General features: G+C 31.4%; 2 protein-coding genes across 4 annotated transcripts; one reads left to right on the top strand and one right to left on the bottom strand.

Annotated features, from left to right (window-relative positions):
* The first annotated feature begins 2396 nt into the window (after positions 1-2396).
* LOC107481851 (lysine-specific demethylase JMJ18) lies at positions 2397-10958 on the top strand. 3 transcript variants are annotated; one of them, XM_052259445.1, is made up of 12 exons: positions 2397-2419; positions 5664-5740; positions 6258-6329; positions 6583-6660; positions 6751-7263; positions 7353-7571; positions 7892-8053; positions 8361-8729; positions 8871-9684; positions 9776-9879; positions 9977-10174; positions 10267-10958. In XM_052259445.1, exons 2-12 carry the CDS (start codon positions 5711-5713, stop codon positions 10630-10632), a joined length of 2925 nt encoding a protein of 974 aa, XP_052115405.1. In that variant the 5' UTR covers positions 2397-2419; positions 5664-5710; the 3' UTR covers positions 10633-10958. The 3 variants fall into 3 exon arrangements, with proteins under 3 accessions (XP_052115405.1, XP_052115406.1, XP_015957675.1); XM_052259446.1 differs by lacking the exon at positions 2397-2419 and adding an exon at positions 5203-5225; XM_016102189.3 differs by lacking the exon at positions 2397-2419 and adding an exon at positions 5324-5489.
* Positions 10959-11060: 102 nt separating this feature from the next.
* LOC107481852 (gamma-soluble NSF attachment protein) lies at positions 11061-13678 on the bottom strand. Its single transcript, XM_016102191.3, has 9 exons — positions 13552-13678; positions 13370-13437; positions 13195-13279; positions 12957-13115; positions 12665-12802; positions 12473-12551; positions 12239-12318; positions 12002-12131; positions 11061-11441 (listed from the first exon to the last, which is right to left on the bottom strand). The coding sequence occupies exons 1-9, from the start codon at positions 13596-13598 to the stop codon at positions 11337-11339; spliced, it is 891 nt and encodes a 296-aa protein (XP_015957677.1). The 5' UTR covers positions 13599-13678; the 3' UTR covers positions 11061-11336.
* Positions 13679-16989: the final 3311 nt, after the last annotated feature.

Below are 16989 nucleotides of genomic sequence, written 5' to 3'. Positions count from 1 at the left end.
TTTTGATTATGTATTTATCGCTATATCTATCAAAGAAAAAATTGAACTATTTTTTAGTTTCTCACGGTATTCTCAAAATTGATAAGGTAAAAATTAATTTGTTGCGATACTGAATTATACTTAAGAGTTTATTGTTGGCTAATAGATTACTACATGTACAAAACAGAATTCAAATTTCTAATAATTATTTAAGTAGATTAGTAAATTAATCACTAAACTAACCTAATTTGGTTAAAGAAAAAAATCTAACTAGCCAGGTTGAGCTGCAGCTAGGGCTGGCAATGGGTAGGGTAGGGTAGGGTTTGGACCCTACCCTAACCCTACCCGCGGGTTGAAAATTTCATTAAAACTCTACCCTACCCTACCCGCGGGTTGATAATCTCTCAACCCTAACCCTACCCGCACCCTAAAATTCTAAATCCTATCTTACCCTACCCTACCCGCAGAAATATCAAATTTTTTCAAAGTAAATATAAAATTCAATTATTTCGAATTTTATACGTATTAATAACATAAAAAATAAAAAACTAATGCTTTAAATTACTTAATTAACTAACTAGTTTTGTGGTTGTTCACTTATTATAAGTCATTACATAAGAGAGGTTGTGGGTTCAACTCTCACTTCCTTCACTATATAGAGAGATTTTTATAAAATATGTGTTATATATGAGGTGCGGGTAGGGTAGGGTAGGGTAGGATACACCCTAAACCCGTACCCTACTCTACCCTACCCGTAGGCATACCCGGACCGTACCCTACCCTACCCGCTGCGGGTAGAATAGCCTACCCTATCCGAACGGGTTGGACCCTACCCTACCCGCAGGCATACCCGAACCGTACCCTACCCTACCCGCTGCGAGTAGGATTGGACCGGATTGGGTACCCGCGGGTAGGGTATGAATTGCCAACCCTAACTGCCTTTCAGTAACACACTTTTTAGTAATACATTTTCTGCGTATTATATGCATTAATTATCTAGAGTTTTTTAATTTTTTCCACATATTACACTAGATTTATTAGATGCTAAATATTCATTTTTTTTCTGCCACATAAATGATTCTTTTAATTATTTATATTTTTTTAAATAAATAAAACGAGTAAATGTCTTTTTCTGATCTTTAACTATTTATTCCAAAGACAAAATACTTTTGGTCTCTGATCATCCAAATAACTAGCTTAAGTGATCTCATGTTATTAGTTTAAGCGGTGTCTAATACATCATTCTATCAAATATTTGTAAATACCGCTTAGACCAATTACTTAAAGAATTAAGGATTGATTAAAAATTTTCTAATTATGAAAAGACATTTTGTCCTTCACACAAATAGCCAAAGATTAAAAAAAGGTATTTACTTTAAATTAAAAACAACTTCCATTACATCAGTCAAGGATGATTCTACTTATTAAAACTGACCTGTTTGAGTTGGACTAAATATGCGCTGGGTCATTGCTGCAAATATTTTTTATTGGATTTATGGTTAATTATTGATTTTTTAAATGTTTTTTATTAAGTAAAAAGTATAATATTTTTTATTAATTAAATAAATATTAGCTCTTCAATAATTATTAAATATTCAGATTTAGAATTTAAAATTTAAGATTTAGTATTTAAAATTTAAAATTTAATATTTAAAATTTAAAATTTATAATATAAAAATGCTATACTCTTACCTTTTACAAAATATATTAGTATTCGCTCTAATTATTAGTCTAATCTTATTATATTTGTGATTTGTGTGAGGAGAAAGAGAAATTTAAATCTTTTAAAATTAATAAATTAATAAAACATTAAATAAAAGGTTAATATTAATCACCATTACATTTATAATTTTTCATCGTATATAAACTTCACTATTTTAACTTAAAAGTTATTAAGTTTTTATTTTATCACTTTATTAATTTCCTCTATTTAGAGGATCTTAACGATGAGAAAAGATGTTGTAAATAAATTTTAAGAGTGTGGCGAGTTTTAAAAGAAAGAAAGAAATTTAAAAATTAAATATTGTTTACAAAAGAAGAATTTTATAAGATTTATATTTAATTTATTTTTTTAATTAATTATATTATCTTTTTATTATAAAAATAAAATTGTCAAAAGATATTAAGTTTTTAAAATTTTCTTTATTTATTTTAAATTCATAACAAAATAAATTTAACAAGCTTGAATATTCTTGTCACTCCCTCTTTTTCTGTCTTCAAAATTTTTGGTGTCCTTTTTGTCAAAAGAAAGGGTTAGTAGGGTGGGGAAGGCGAACGTGTAAAACAAGTGAGACATTAGCATTAACAAATGTGTCATTCATTCTGTAGTTAGTTACTTCCACCACTTTTCTGTTAATGCTGCTTGCTTTCTACATCTTGAGGAATCAAATTCACACTTAAATTATTTATTTTTTCAGGGCCACATAAACATTAATATTAGGTGAGTTAATACTACATATTATACTTGCCTATAGTAAGACATCATTTTTATGCGATGTTAATGTTTCTTCATGTATTTCGTACCAAAACTGAAAAGAAAAGAATTGTTTGATGAATGTTTCTGATGCTGATTTATCTGAATTATGGTAAAATTAAATAAAAATGTTGTGCTAATTTCGAATACAGTATTATTAGGGCAATTTATCCAAATAAATAAAGTTGGTGAAACCTTTACACAAATACACAAAACATAAATATATTAGCATTTTCACCTTTTTATATAATTCGTGGGAAGCAACGACGGATTATGAATGGTGGGTGTTGTGTGTAAACCGTGGCAAACCACCACGGTTTACTAAGGCTGCGAGGTGATGATAAAACATTGTGGGCTACAACGGTTTATGAAGTATTGACCTTCCATCATTTTCATGTAATGTGGCCTTCCACCATCATTTTCACGTAATGATTTATCTGCTGAAAATATTGACCTTCCACCACCATTTTAAAACAATGTTTCATCTGAACTACCTATTGCATATATTCCTTCCAGTTTTTTTTACTATTCTATTTTTATTATTAAATTTGTATTTAACATTGTATGCAATATAAAATCTCAGTTTTAATTTTATTTTTTTCTATGTGATTTTATTTTTATAGAGCTGCTATTATTTTTATAGTTAGTTATAGCAAGTTCTTGATCCCAATAAAAGAGAAAGAAATTTTAATAGAAGTAAAAAAAATAAAAAGAAGCAACAAAATATACATTGACACACATTTCACATTTATTTTTTATTTGTATCTACCATATCATACACAATAAAACAGCAAACACCAACTACACAATAATTTCTTTGGCATTGCCATCAAGATTATTGTGAATTAAAATTTTATTACTATTTACCACATACAAGAACACTGTTATGGGTGAAGATGAAGTAGAAGAACCGATTTTTACCTAAAAAATGAAACTAATAAGAGAGCAAACAAAAAATTAATTGCCTAAATAATTGTAATCTTAGTGATTAGGTTATAAAAAATCAACATTCAATATTAAAAAATATTTGTTATTATCCATTTCTTGTGAAAAAAATTGTATTTTTTGACTTATTTATTCAAACGCTACAAGCCTACAACTTTAAAATAAGTATTTTTATAACTAAAAATCTAAACACAAAATAACTTATTTATAAGCTGCTATCAATAAAAATAACTTATTTTAAATTTATTATATTTAATTATAAATATTTTTGTATATTTTAAATACTTTAAAATTTGAAAATTCTTATAAATATTAAATATGACATATTACAATAATTTAAAAAAAATACTATAAGAGACATAAATTTAAGCGTTAAATTTAAAAAATAGTTAATATATAAGGTTATATTAGACTTTTAAATTTTGAAAAGTACAAGCCAACTTTGAAAAGCTCCACCTTATGTGCTTTCAAAAGTACCCCGATCTTTTAAAAGCTACAAGCACAAGCACATGATCTTTTTGATTTACCAAACACAAAAGGAGGAGTTTGAGCTTTTAAAAAGCACAAGCACATCTTCAAAAAGCTTTACCAAACCAAGCCTAAATAAAAAGTCTCACTTGGCTTTGACCTGTTTCCACCCCCTATTTATTGGGACATATTTAGCTTTTTATTTATAATATTTAAGGAGTAATTATCTATGATGTAGACGGACACGAGTGACATGGGATATGTAGACACACGAATTTTAAAATTTTATAAGACACAGATATATGTATATATATAAAATATAAAATATTTTTTAGATAAATTATAATGATATTTTAATATTTTATTCATATTAAAATACAAAATAATTCTGGAACTTCACCGGATTATGTATTTATAACCCCTAACACGTAAACCGTGGGAAGTTAGAATGATTTACGTTTACTGTACCCTCTTCATAAACCGTGGGAGCTAGCCACGGTTTATGTCTTACTTTCTCCCTTTGTAATCTGTTGCGGCTTGCTATGATTTACACACAACACCCACCATTCATAATCTGTCCTTGGCAGCCACGGTTTATGTAGAAATGAGAAACCGTAGTTGCTTCTCACGGATTACATAAAAAGGTGAAAATGCACATACACGTAACATGTTTTTGTTTTGTGTATTTGAGTAAAGGTTTCACCAACTTTATTTATTTGGGTAAATTGCCCATATTATTATTATTATTATTAGAAAATATGAATGATAAATTAATAAGAAAAATAGTTTCGAAATTTTAACTCATATTTCTATTTTTTAATTTTTAAATAAAATCTTTTTTTAAATTGTTCTTTTTTTGTAATTTTCAAAAATAATATTTATATTGAAATTTTTATTTATTTAAATATTTAGATAATTAAAAGATAAATTAGGATTCTGATTGATAATAGAAGTGTTCAAGTACATTGCGTCTTCGAGCGTAGAATCGTAGAGGTTCAGTTACTTTTGAGTTGAGTTTTTTCTTTCTCAGAAAACATAATAAGATCTTGTTTTTCTTTTTTCGGGAAAATAATTATCATAATTAAAAATCATTTACATTTTCCATAATTAAAAACACTACTGTTGGGTTCTCTCACCTGAAGTAGCACCTCGTACGTATCCTTCACCATTATTTCCAATTAATTATTAATTATATTATTCCTCCAATTCCACCTGTCAAAAGCATCATAAAAATCATTGTTCTGTTTTTTTTTTCTTCTTTCTAATTTTACTATATATATAATAATATAATATATGCGTATTCAAGAAACAATTTGATATTGGGCACAAGAATATAAGGATTCTACACTCTCACAATTCTGTACGGAAATTCTGGGTTTGATAAATATTGATTGGTGTATATATATTTTTTAATATATACATACATACATGCATACACATACATAGATAAATATTAGATATATATAATTATATACACACATGCAATTGAATTGCATTTTGGGTTTTCTGTGTCTCTGTTAATTTTGTATTGGAATTTTCTTGGTTAATTCATTTATACGCAACTGCTCCGTATTCATTCACAACATGGAAACAGAACTTTCTTCGAAGAGCTTTGCTGCATTGAGTACGTTTTATGTTCTGCATTTGTTGGAATTCTTTTTTCAATTTTATTGTTGTTTTAGCAGTTATTGAGGTTTCTTTCGAGGTCAGTAACTGTTTGTGGATTGTGTTGATGGTGAATTGGGATGTCTTTGATGATAGGTTGAGTTACAATGGTGCTCTGTTATTTTTGTTGCAGGCACAATAATTACTATTCAATTTGGTTTCTTCAACATTTTGAATTGAATGAAACAGTTCAAATTGGGTGCCAAAGAGGTTAGTTTCTTTTTCTTTTCTTTTGGTTTCTTCTGTTTGATTTGATCCTTTTAATGAACCTTGGCAATGTGTTTTGTGTCTCTGTTGCTGCTCCTCTGTTTCCTTTTCTGGATCATAACCAATTCCAGATCTTATTTTTGTAGTGTTTCTCATTGGAATTTGACAAATTTTGCCTTTTCTTTTTTTGTGATTTTTTCATTCTGCTTAACACATTGTCCTTGCGTTTTCATTTATAAGAGCTATTTATGTATCTATAATCAAAATTCATGTTTAGTTGCTGTGTCATCATTTCAAAAGAATGATATAAACTTACCTAGAAACCCTTATTTTAGTTTATCACTGTAGTGTGGCCTAAGAGGTATGATTTTTCCCTCTTTTTCTTTTTGACTGTAAAACTGTGATAAACTTAAGTTTAGTGCATTTTGTTCGTGTAAGTCTCCAATTGCACAGTTCTGTATGCAATGTATCAATGAACATAGCCAAAATTTCCTTTTTGCTTACATGTGATATTTTGCAGGATAATTCTCTTAGGCACAAACCAAAAATGGAAAGTGCTGTTGAACCTCCTAGCAGTCCGCGACACAGAGATGTATGTAGTATTAATCTACTGTGTTAAGAATATCTGTTGATGGATCATGAACAATACACTTAGAAGTGTTTCTACTTTTCTTCTGACTAAACATGAATTAAGTTTTAAAATTAAATGTAATTTTTTTTCATTGTATTGTTAATTTTTAATCCCCTGCGTTGAATTAGAGAAAATTGTTTAAAGCAGTCTTAATTTAAACAACGTGAATAATTTGAAAATTATGATGAGTAAATGAAATGTTGTGATGCTGTAGGTATCAGCCAGGTGGAATCCACTTGAAGCATGTAGGCCTAGAATTGACGAAGCTCCTGTGTTTTATCCTACTATTGAGGTACCTCTAATTACTCTTCTTAGTGTTTCTTTTGATGTTAATTATATGTTATTCTGAATTCTGAATTAATTTCTATTATACTGTTATCAGGAATTTGAAGATACTATTGGCTTCATAGCTAAGATCCGCCCCCAGGCTGAACCCTACGGCATATGTAGGATTATACCCCCAACTTCCTGGGTTCCACCGTGTCCGCTCAAAGAGAAGCATGTGTGGGAAAATGCTAGATTCCCTACCCGTATTCAACAAATTGACTTGCTTCAGAATAGAGAGCCAATGAGAAAGAAAAGTAAGGGAAGGAAGCGAAAGCGTAGAAAGCAATCAAAAATGGGCTCATGTAGGAGAAATGAAAAGCCTAGTTCGGAAGCTGATGTTACTTCCGAGCCTGAAGAGAAATTTGGATTCCAATCAGGTTCAGATTTCACACTCAAGGATTTTGAGCAATATGATAGACTTTTTAAGGATTCCTACTTTGGCCTGAATGATCCCGCCGGAGATCGAAAGATTGGTGATAATGATCAGCAGAAGAGATGGGAGCCCTCTGTGGAGGCAATTGAGGGCGAATATTGGCGGATAGTAGAGCAACCTACAGATGAAGTTGAGGTATTATTTATGGTTTATTGATAACATTGTCGTTCTTTACTTTTAGATAATTGGACAAACACTTTATAATTTTCTCTCTGATTTGTTAGGTCTATTATGGAGCTGACTTGGAAACTGGAGCACTTGGAAGTGGTTTCCCAAAGTCATCATCCTTTACTAAGAGCGCAGATCAATATACCATGTCTGGTTGGAATCTGAATAACTTCCCAAAATTGCCAGGCTCTGCATTATGTTACGAGGGAAATGATATCTCGGGTGTTCTAGTTCCATGGTTATACGTTGGAATGTGCTTTTCAACATTTTGCTGGGTAAGTATTGAGAAACACATATTTCTAAGTCAAAATCTATGAATGAGGATGAAGTTAAGGCATATTGACTAATTTTACCAATCTTTTTTAACCTCCCTTCGCATAATTGGTGGGGTTACTTAGTATAAGTTCTATCCATGAACACTCGGTTGAAAATCCCAACAACGGTTTATTTTATTATACAAAAATTAAAAAGAACTATGTCAGTGTGTTAGTACTCAGAAAATTATGTTGATATATTTGAAATGTTAAGCAATAACTTGCTACACTTTGCATTTCATTTGTTTCAAATCTGAATACCTTCCTTCTCCTTGGAGCAGCATGTTGAGGACCATCACCTCTATTCACTTAATTATCTGCATTGGGGCGAGCCAAAAATATGGTATGGTGTACCTGGAAGCCATGCCACAGCTTTGGAGGATGCAATGAGAAAGCACTTGCCTGATTTATTTGAAGAGCAACCAAATCTACTCAATGAATTGGTAGGACAGTTGAAGCCATGCTTTTATTTTAGTTGCTTTTGTGCTACTCAATTTACAAATGGAAGTTGAGAAAAGCTAATTACAATGACATTTCAAAAGCGGGGGTTATTAGGAATAAATTTACTTGTATGATTATGAGATATTTTCTATTTTCTCCCTGTTGCAGATATAAATAATACTAGGCTTCCCATGTAACAATATAATCTTTTAATCCTCACAACTGTAATCTATCTTTGTGTTCTATGTGCTTTTCATGATGTTTGGTGACTTTATTATGACTATTGGTTATGACTTCATCTTTGAACAGGTGACTCTCTTATCTCCTTCAATTCTTAAATCTGAAGGTGTCCCCGTATATCGCGCTGTCCAGCATTGTGGAGAATTTGTTGTTACTTTTCCAAGGGCATACCACTCTGGCTTCAACTGTGGCTTCAACTGTGCAGAGGCTGTGAATGCGGCTCCTGTCGATTGGTTTTTGCATGGCCAGAATGCTGTTGAGCTTTACAGTATGCAGCGTCGTAAGACATCATTATCGCATGACAAATTGTTATTTGGATCAGCTCAGGAAGCTGTAAGAGCCCTGTCAGATCTAACTCTTCACGGAAAAGAAAATGTAAAAAATTTTAAATGGAAAAGTTTCTGTGGGAAAGATGGAGTTCTGACCAAGGCACTTAAGGTAATGATTTCTTGCACTCTCTCTCTCATTACCCTTCCGCACATTAGAAAGATCCATTACAATTGGGAAGGCTTTCATTATTTATTAATTTACTATGCAATTACCTGTTTAAGTTTTTCCGCATTATTGTTATTTTGACAGATGAGGATAAAGATGGAAAAGGAGAGGCTTGACTTTCTGGCTCGTTTAAAGAGGTTTCAGATGGATGATGACTTTGATTTGCACAAGGAAAGAGAGTGCTTTTCTTGTTTCTATGATTTGCATCTATCTGCTGTTGGATGCAAGTGTTCTCCTGACCGTTATTTTTGTCTTAGACACTCAAATGTGCGTTGCTCGTGTACAATGGATGAAAGATTTGTTCTGTTTCGTTATACTACAGAAGAGCTAACTACATTGGTTGAAGCACTAGAAGGAGACTTGCATGCTATTGAAGTGTGGGAAAATCGAAGTTCTGGAATGGCTTCTGCTAATGCTGAAGATGCTTGCAAAAAATTGGTCATGGACGATGAAGCTATGGTGGAGCAGGAGCTACCTATGGATTTGAACACTGATCTTTTGTCTGGTGAGCATGATTTGCTGCATATTTCTGATAGTAAAGGTGACGTCTGCTATTCAGTGGCGAAAAAGGAACGAGACAATATGGAACTTGGAGCTGGTGATATCCTATCAGACTCAGAGAATAAAGGTTTTTCACCATGTTCAAGAGATGTTGAAAATTTCTTTTCACTTGATGGCTATAAATTATTCGGGGTTGATCTGCAAATGCATTCAGATTCAGGTGAGCAGCTCAACAGTGCATTTAAAGAGGGAGATATAGACACCTTTGATAAAACTATATCACTGACAAACCAAAGCTTCTTGATCCAAGAGTTTGGTAATTCTGTTGAGCTTGTAAGTTTGGGCTCAATTTTGCATGGGAAGAGGTGGTGCAATGAACGTGCAATATATCCAAAAGGTATCATGCTTTATGAAGTAAATACTTTTAAGATCATACCATTAATTTTTTTGAAGAGCAACTTTTTTATTGTTTTGGTAAACTTATCCAGGATTCAAGAGCCGCGTTAAGTTCTTTAGTATTCTTGATCCAACAAGACCCTGTTATTATGTTTCTGAAATTTCTGATGCTGGATTTCTTGGGCCTCTTTTCAAGGTATTATTTCTGACCTTGTATCTTTCTTTGGTTTTACACCTATGATTGACGAGTTCTTGATCGAAGTTTATTACACATTTTATAAAATATATTCCAGGTTACCATGGAAGAACATCCAACTGAAGCTTTCACAAACACATCAGCGGATAAGTGTTGGGAAACAATTCTTGACAGACTAAACAGTGAGATCGAGAGGTGTAAGAGTCTAGGTGAACAAGAACTCCCTCCTTTGGAGGTTTTGCAAAGCATTAATGGTCATGAAATGTTCGGATTCCTTAAGCCATCCATTATTCAGGTAACGCAATCTCAAATATTGAAGATCTTTTTAGCCACTGAAGTTGTGATCTAACTTCTGAAGTTTTAATCAATTCTGGCGAACAATTTCAGGCCATTGAAGCTCAAGATCCCAGTCATCAATGTGTAGAGTACTGGCATCACAAAGAACTTGCCTCTGAATCTTCAGGCAGTGGAAATGATGCCTCTAAGTGCTCAAATGGTTCAAACAACTCTCTGGGTGATGTCAAGACCAAACTTTTCGGCTTCGATTTGATAAAGCAGGAGCAAGAAGATAACATAGAAGGACATTTTCATTCATTTGAAGAGATGAAGTCATTGCTACAAGGATTCCTAAAAAAGGCCAGTCCTGCTGAGTTGAGTGCAATGCTCAAGTTATTTAGCTCTGATTCACATGTTATTCAATGGAGAGCGGCATTCGTAGCGTTGATCGAAGAGATCCAGAAAGGGTGTAGATAAAAGAAGAATAAGATCTCTATAGTCATTTTTCTATTTATTCAGTAGTTAGATCCATTCATAAATTAAACTGAAGAAAATTCTGGGTAAGGCCAAGATATAAAATTTTCTTTTGTACCTAGTAATAGAGTGAACTGGTTAGTTAGAGATGGCTAATGCTATTGAACACCCATTGTAGTTGCTAGTGCCTTTGTCCCATTTATACTTTTCTTTTTTATACTTATATTTTTCTTTTTAAGCTAGCTTTTGGTGTCAATTAGGCTTTATTTATTTCATCCTTACTGATCTCCATTTATCTCTAAATTTCTGTATATAAACAGAAAAAGAAATGCTGCTGATATATAACTGATGATTGATATCAATAGAAACAATACATGGAGAACTTTGCTCCTCAAATAATGTGTTTCACTTTCAACCCTTGGCTACTCTTTTAAGTTCATATTTCAGTATTGTTCTCCTACAGGGCCTAGTATACCAAGACATGCTTATAAAGCATAGCATTCACAATTTTTGTCACCTTTACATTGTTTAATACTATAGTCAGAGTGTCTATCAAAGTGAAATTTCTTTTCCTGCTAAAGTTTGAATAAGATTGAACACTTGGTACACCAAGCCTCTTTTGAAGTTTCATTGTTCTTAAGATCAAAATATTCTTATGATACGTCAGAAACGAAAAATTAATAAAAGAAATGTGGCCCGGAGAATTGTTAAGTGAGGTCATTTTCATCCAGAGGCTGGTCTTCCTGTCTGGCAGTGTTACCCTTCAATGCACTCACATCTCCTGTTGGCAGTTTCCTTGCTAGCCTAATGATCTGCAGAATTCAAAACTCACATAGTAAGTTTCATACAAAGCCTAGTTCACATCACAAGAATTGTGCCACAAGTTCTTACTTCTTACCACTCAGTATGCTTACATTAGAAATCAATGTAATTAGGGACTGGGTAACAAAATATATAGTGAAAAATAAGTAATATCCCAAATTAATTTCTAAGAAAATTTGTAGTCAAATATTTTGTTCTTCAAATATTTTAATCAGTCTTTACATCAAATTGTTCATTTATATAGAAGAACAAATTCGAGGATTTTAAAATTTTTTAGCAATTGTTGTGTCTTTGTTACATAATAACAGGGATCGATTTGTCTAACATTTTACCAAAATTTGACGTCTAATAAAATAAAAGGTTAAAGCCTGATTCGGGATTAAAATTTGTTGAGGATTAAAAATATTTTTTAGAAACTGATTTCGGTATTACACTCTAAAAAATTGATTCTCTGATGTATGAATTTTCTGACCGAACAGTTATTAGAACTTCTTCTAAAACCACCTTGTATGAAATCTGAATATATGTAATATATACAAACTTAGGTTACCGAGTGGTCAAGATTTGAAATGCTGCTTGATTGGGCGATATGTTTGATTTCTTCAATGTCTCCATCTGAGTATGCAGCAAGGAGATTGCTAGCACAGCGATTCTGGTCACTTTTGCAAAAAGCATCAATCCTAGACACACCACACAACCATGTTATCCATAGATATTATAATTGATTAAAGTGACATTCAATCTTTTGTAGTAAAGGAAACTAACAAGAGAGGAGGCAGAAACTCACTGAGAGCAGTCATTATAACACATCTCTGCTTGCTTGTAGTCATTAGTATAAAGGTAGATAATAATTGCACTAAGATATGCCTGCATTTATGAGTATCTCTGTTAGAGGAATTTCTCCCTAAAAATAACAAGCAAATCACATCAAAGCAACATGCAATATATATAAAGTTACAGTTACAGATACAGATATAGAGTTATAGTTCAAATGCAGGATGCAAAATTAATCAATCCTAACCTTGCACTGGCTATTGGTAGCATTACACTTGGAAGCTGCTAAGCCAAACTTCAATTGGAGAGGCGCAGCGTCCAAATACCTTTGTGTTACACAGTACAGAAACATACCCCGGAAAATGTTGCAAAATCAGCATTCAAGGAAAATTGGTAGAAAAATTTGAATGGAACTTCATACTTTACTACAAAGACTTACTTCTCAAGTTTTATATAAACAGCAGTAGCAGAACGATACAGATCAAAGGTCATTTGTCCTCCTCCATCTTCCTCAAGAATTGTAATGGCATCAGTATATAGCTGAATAGCTTCTTCAGGCATAGTTTCTTCCAAAGCACTGCATAGTGAGAAAATAAAGAAAGCTACATAATATCATTTACATAATTCAGCATCTCCAAGCCATAAAGTTCATTTTGTTTGTTTTCACTTGTTCTTTAACAAAATCCTTAAAGCATAGAACACTGAAAATGAAAACAGAAACCAAACAATACCGGGCTCCCTTTGCAAGAGCATCTGATGCAGGCTGTGGCCTCCCACACTCAATGTACAATTCCGACGCCCTTCGAGAGAAGCTCACAACTTCTCTCCAGTTTCTGAGTTCCTTTGCCATATTAGCAGCTGATTCCATGTGCTTAGCTGCATCCCAAGGGCTGGTTTACTTGTCAAGGACACAGAAACACACAATCCTTTCACAGTGATTATAGAACAAGCAGTTATAAATAAGGATACGAAGCAAGCATCTCTTGTCCCTTGGAAGCTTTCTCATATGCTGCTTTTGATCTCTCATAGTCCTTGGCAACTCTAAATCGATTAGCTACAGAAAATAGAGTTACATGCTTTAATTTTCATACATCTCTATCTATATTATCAGAATTTAAGGTATGAATACACAATGTTGTTTTACCAGCCTGTTCATAAAGGGAAGTAGCACTACTCCAATCTGCAGTCCACCTTGTGATACTGAGGGTTGTTCTGAATGAAACAAGAAGAAAAAAACATTCACAATTTGATCAGAAGCAAAATAGAAATGTTGCGTGATAATGATTGATGATGATTATATATAAATCGGAGATCAGTGATACGCACAAGTTATCAGCTTGGGCTATCATTTTGTGGGGATCAGAGCCAGCCATTGTACGAGGTTAATATTGAAAACGTTAATCAATTGTACGAGGTTGGCTTTGTTTTGATGAACATTGGTGTTCGATTTGTCATCCTCAATTCTCCCACGAATGAAAAATGTACCATTTATTTAGAGAAACTAACTTATATGCCTATGTTCGCATTCTATTTTAAAGAGTAGAATATAAAATAAAAATTAAATTTTTATGTATTCTTAATTAAAATTTTATACAAATAATTAATTATATAACGTGATATTAATAAAAATAATTATTATTTTGAGGCCAATGCTACTGTGTAGACAACTAAAAATATAGATTTGAGGTGTTGAAATGAGATTGGATTTTATCTATAATAATGAGACTCGCATTGATGAACAAATTATTATCTATGGGTCTACCATCTGAATTGTTACAGCTAAGAACAGGATGTATGTAGAAAATCTGAAAATATTAACCATTTTACTTTTGTATCCTTTAAATTAGATAAATTAGTATAAATAATTTTTTTTAGTGTTCGGCCATAACATTTAGACTTGAACTTGATGTTATACTTTCTATGTCAATATAAAAATTTTTCTTTGTTTAAAAATTATTATTTATATTGATTTTGTTAAATAAAATTTTATTATATAATATCTTTGCTATTCTTATTTTATATTGTAATTATCAATATTTACAAAATACTATTACCTTTAAAAAAAAGTGTTGAACAAAATTTTCTAATTATATATGTAATAAAATTAGATTGATTTATTAAAGACAATTTTTTATAATTTCAAATAATATAAATTTAATTTATCCTAAGTGACAAAAAATAAAATGAGAAGTATTTTGTATTATTCTTTTAAAAAAATAATAGTACAAATATACTATGCCTTTAAAATATTTTGTTACGTAAATTTAATGTGATAATAAAAAAAATTTTAAAATGATGAAAATAATCATAAAATAATGTCTATTCTTTTTTTAATATGGCTTATTACAATTTTTCTCAATTAAGTATTAATATATATTTTTATATTAAAGAAACTATTACTATCATTTTTTTAATTTTTTTCTCCACTATTACATTAAATTTATGCACGAAGAAAAAAAAAATTTATTAAAAAATTTTACTAAATAAAATTTTAAAGTCATAGTATTTTTTATTATACAGGATAAATTAAATTTATATTATTTAAATTGAAAAAACGAAATTTCTAACAAATTAATATAGTTTTATTAATTTTATTAATTAATAATAATTTTTAAACCTAAAATTTGTTATCACTGGCAACAAAACATTGAATTGAAAATAGATTTTTTTTATTTTTTTAATATTTAAAAAAATAAAATGTGATTTCTCATTTTTAATTCTATAAGTGGGACCAAAAATAAATAAAAAATAAAATTAAATACTGAATACTATCTAATTTTTTTTGAGACCTGCTACACATACAAGTCTTTTTGACTTACAAGTCTTACAAGTTGCTAACGGGTCTTTTAATGCGTTATTCATCCGTTTTCTGTTTTCAAAGCGCTACACTGTATTATGAATGGTTCCTCTTCCTCTTCCTCTTCCTCTTCCTCTTCCTTCTCCTCCTCTTCTTCTTCATCATTTTTTTTTCGATTTTCATGGTTTTTGAAATCAATACACCCAAATGATTACAGAAATACACCCAAACGGTTACAGGAATTCACCCAAACGATTATAGGAATAGACCAAAAGGATTACAGAAATACACCTAAAAGATTACAAAACTACACCCAAAGGATTTAAGAAAATACACCCAAAATTCGTTGAAGTACATCTTATGCATAATTCAGAACTCTTTCTCTTTCTCCTCCTCATCTTCTGCTGCTTCTTCTTCTTCCATAAAGATTTTACCATGAAAAATCGAAAAAAAATGAGAAAACAGAGAGAAGAGCACGTAAATGAATGAAGAAGAAGAAGAGGAAGACGAGGAAGAAGAACGTGCAGAAACGAAAGAAAAGGAGAAGAAGAAGAGTAAGAGGAAGAAGAACGATTCGAAGTGCGTTTTGAGCATTAATTTTAATTGGACTTGTAAAACTTACAAACATTAATAGCTTGTATGCGAAGAATTTCTCATTTTTGTTTTACTAGAAAAGATCCGCTCTCTATTGACCTAACGTAAAAAGTTAGTTCCCAAGTCCAATCCAAAATTTTCAGCAACTGGTCTAATACAAAAAATTTTATTAAATATTAATTAGAACTATTAACTAATTTAAATGAGACACAAGCTTTTTTTTTTATTATTTACAATGAGACACAAACTTTAAAACTTTCTCCTAGTGTGAGTGTTTTTGACTTTTTTCTGCAACAATTCAAATGGTGGGTCTATCCATCCGAGTCTCATTATTATAGACAAAATCCAATCTTATTTTAACACCTCAAATTTATATGTATAAAAATTTTTGACCATCTACATAGTAGCATTGGCCTTATTTTGATCTACGATTATGATCCCAGACTTGTTATTTGATTTCATTAGTTCTACGATTCTTCAAATACTCATAAGCATGCAGCAGCTTCAACCATTTTAATTTCCAGTGAAAGCCTCATCCCATTAGGGTTTATTCTCTTATTTCGTAGTTGCACACTTCGTTCCCTCTAATTTACGTTCTTACTGCTTCATTATGCATTGCATGTCAAGTTTTTTTTTTCCTTTTTGCTCCAATCATTTTTCGCACTAGGGTTTAGCTACGCAATTTCAAGATTTTCAGCTTTATAAATTCCAAGATGTTTTTCTTAATTTGCTCTGCTGCTACTTCATCTATGCATTGCATGTTAAGCTCCTCTTTTTTTTTTTTTCCCACTCAATTTTCGTACTAGGGTTTATCTACGCAATTGCATGATTTTCAGTTTCATTGTTTTGCATCTTATTTTCTTAGAAGAATAATTACGTTTGAGCCTTTCTAAATATCTCTAAAAACTTTAGAATGTTTGTTTTTCTAGGTTTTTCAGAAAGAAAGAAAGAATAGAAACTTGAAGGTGCAAAAAGACGGAAAAGACAAAAGTAGAATCACGAAATATGGTAATGTATATCGTAGAGTTGGTGATTGACGTGACAGAATCTCAGACCGTACATTTTTCTTTTTGAATTGAAACGCATGCAGGAGGTGAGGATCGATCACCAATTGTTCCTAAAAGAGAACAGGGCAACACTGAAACTGGTCATGATTGAAGAAGATGGTGCTTTTGCGACATGAGAGCATGGCCTACCATCACTTTCAAGAAACAATGTTATCATCAGCACGGGTATGCACATGAATTTTCCACTCATCATATCTTTTTAATTATCAGATTACATGCTATATTGTTTTTAACTAGAACCTTCTTCATATTAAAATATTGTTCTGGTTCAGAATTTTTTTTCCATTTAAGAAAAAAACTTATCTG

Source organism: Arachis duranensis, chromosome 3 (genome assembly GCF_000817695.3).
Source record: "Arachis duranensis cultivar V14167 chromosome 3, aradu.V14167.gnm2.J7QH, whole genome shotgun sequence".
NCBI classification, from domain to species: Eukaryota; Viridiplantae; Streptophyta; class Magnoliopsida; order Fabales; family Fabaceae; genus Arachis; species Arachis duranensis.
The sequence above is the reverse complement of the archived record's forward strand: the minus strand, read 5'-3'. Positions and strand labels throughout refer to the sequence as shown.

Bases quoted from the DNA above. Each gene is read 5' to 3' on its own strand.
- LOC107481851 (XM_052259445.1), top strand. From the start codon at position 5,711: ATGAAACAGTTCAAATTGGGTGCCAAAGAG. The intron at 7,572-7,891 runs GTAAGTATTGAG...TCCTTGGAGCAG, and splicing joins GCTTTTCAACATTTTGCTGG to CATGTTGAGGACCATCACCT. The intron at 8,054-8,360 runs GTAGGACAGTTG...ATCTTTGAACAG, and splicing joins CAAATCTACTCAATGAATTG to GTGACTCTCTTATCTCCTTC.
- LOC107481852 (XM_016102191.3), bottom strand. From the start codon at position 13,598: ATGGCTGGCTCTGATCCCCACAAAATGATAGCCCAAGCTGATAACTT. The intron at 13,438-13,551 runs GTGCGTATCACT...TGTTTCATTCAG, and splicing joins ATAGCCCAAGCTGATAACTT to AACAACCCTCAGTATCACAA. The intron at 12,319-12,472 runs GTTAGGATTGAT...TCATAAATGCAG, and splicing joins CTACCAATAGCCAGTGCAAG to GCATATCTTAGTGCAATTAT.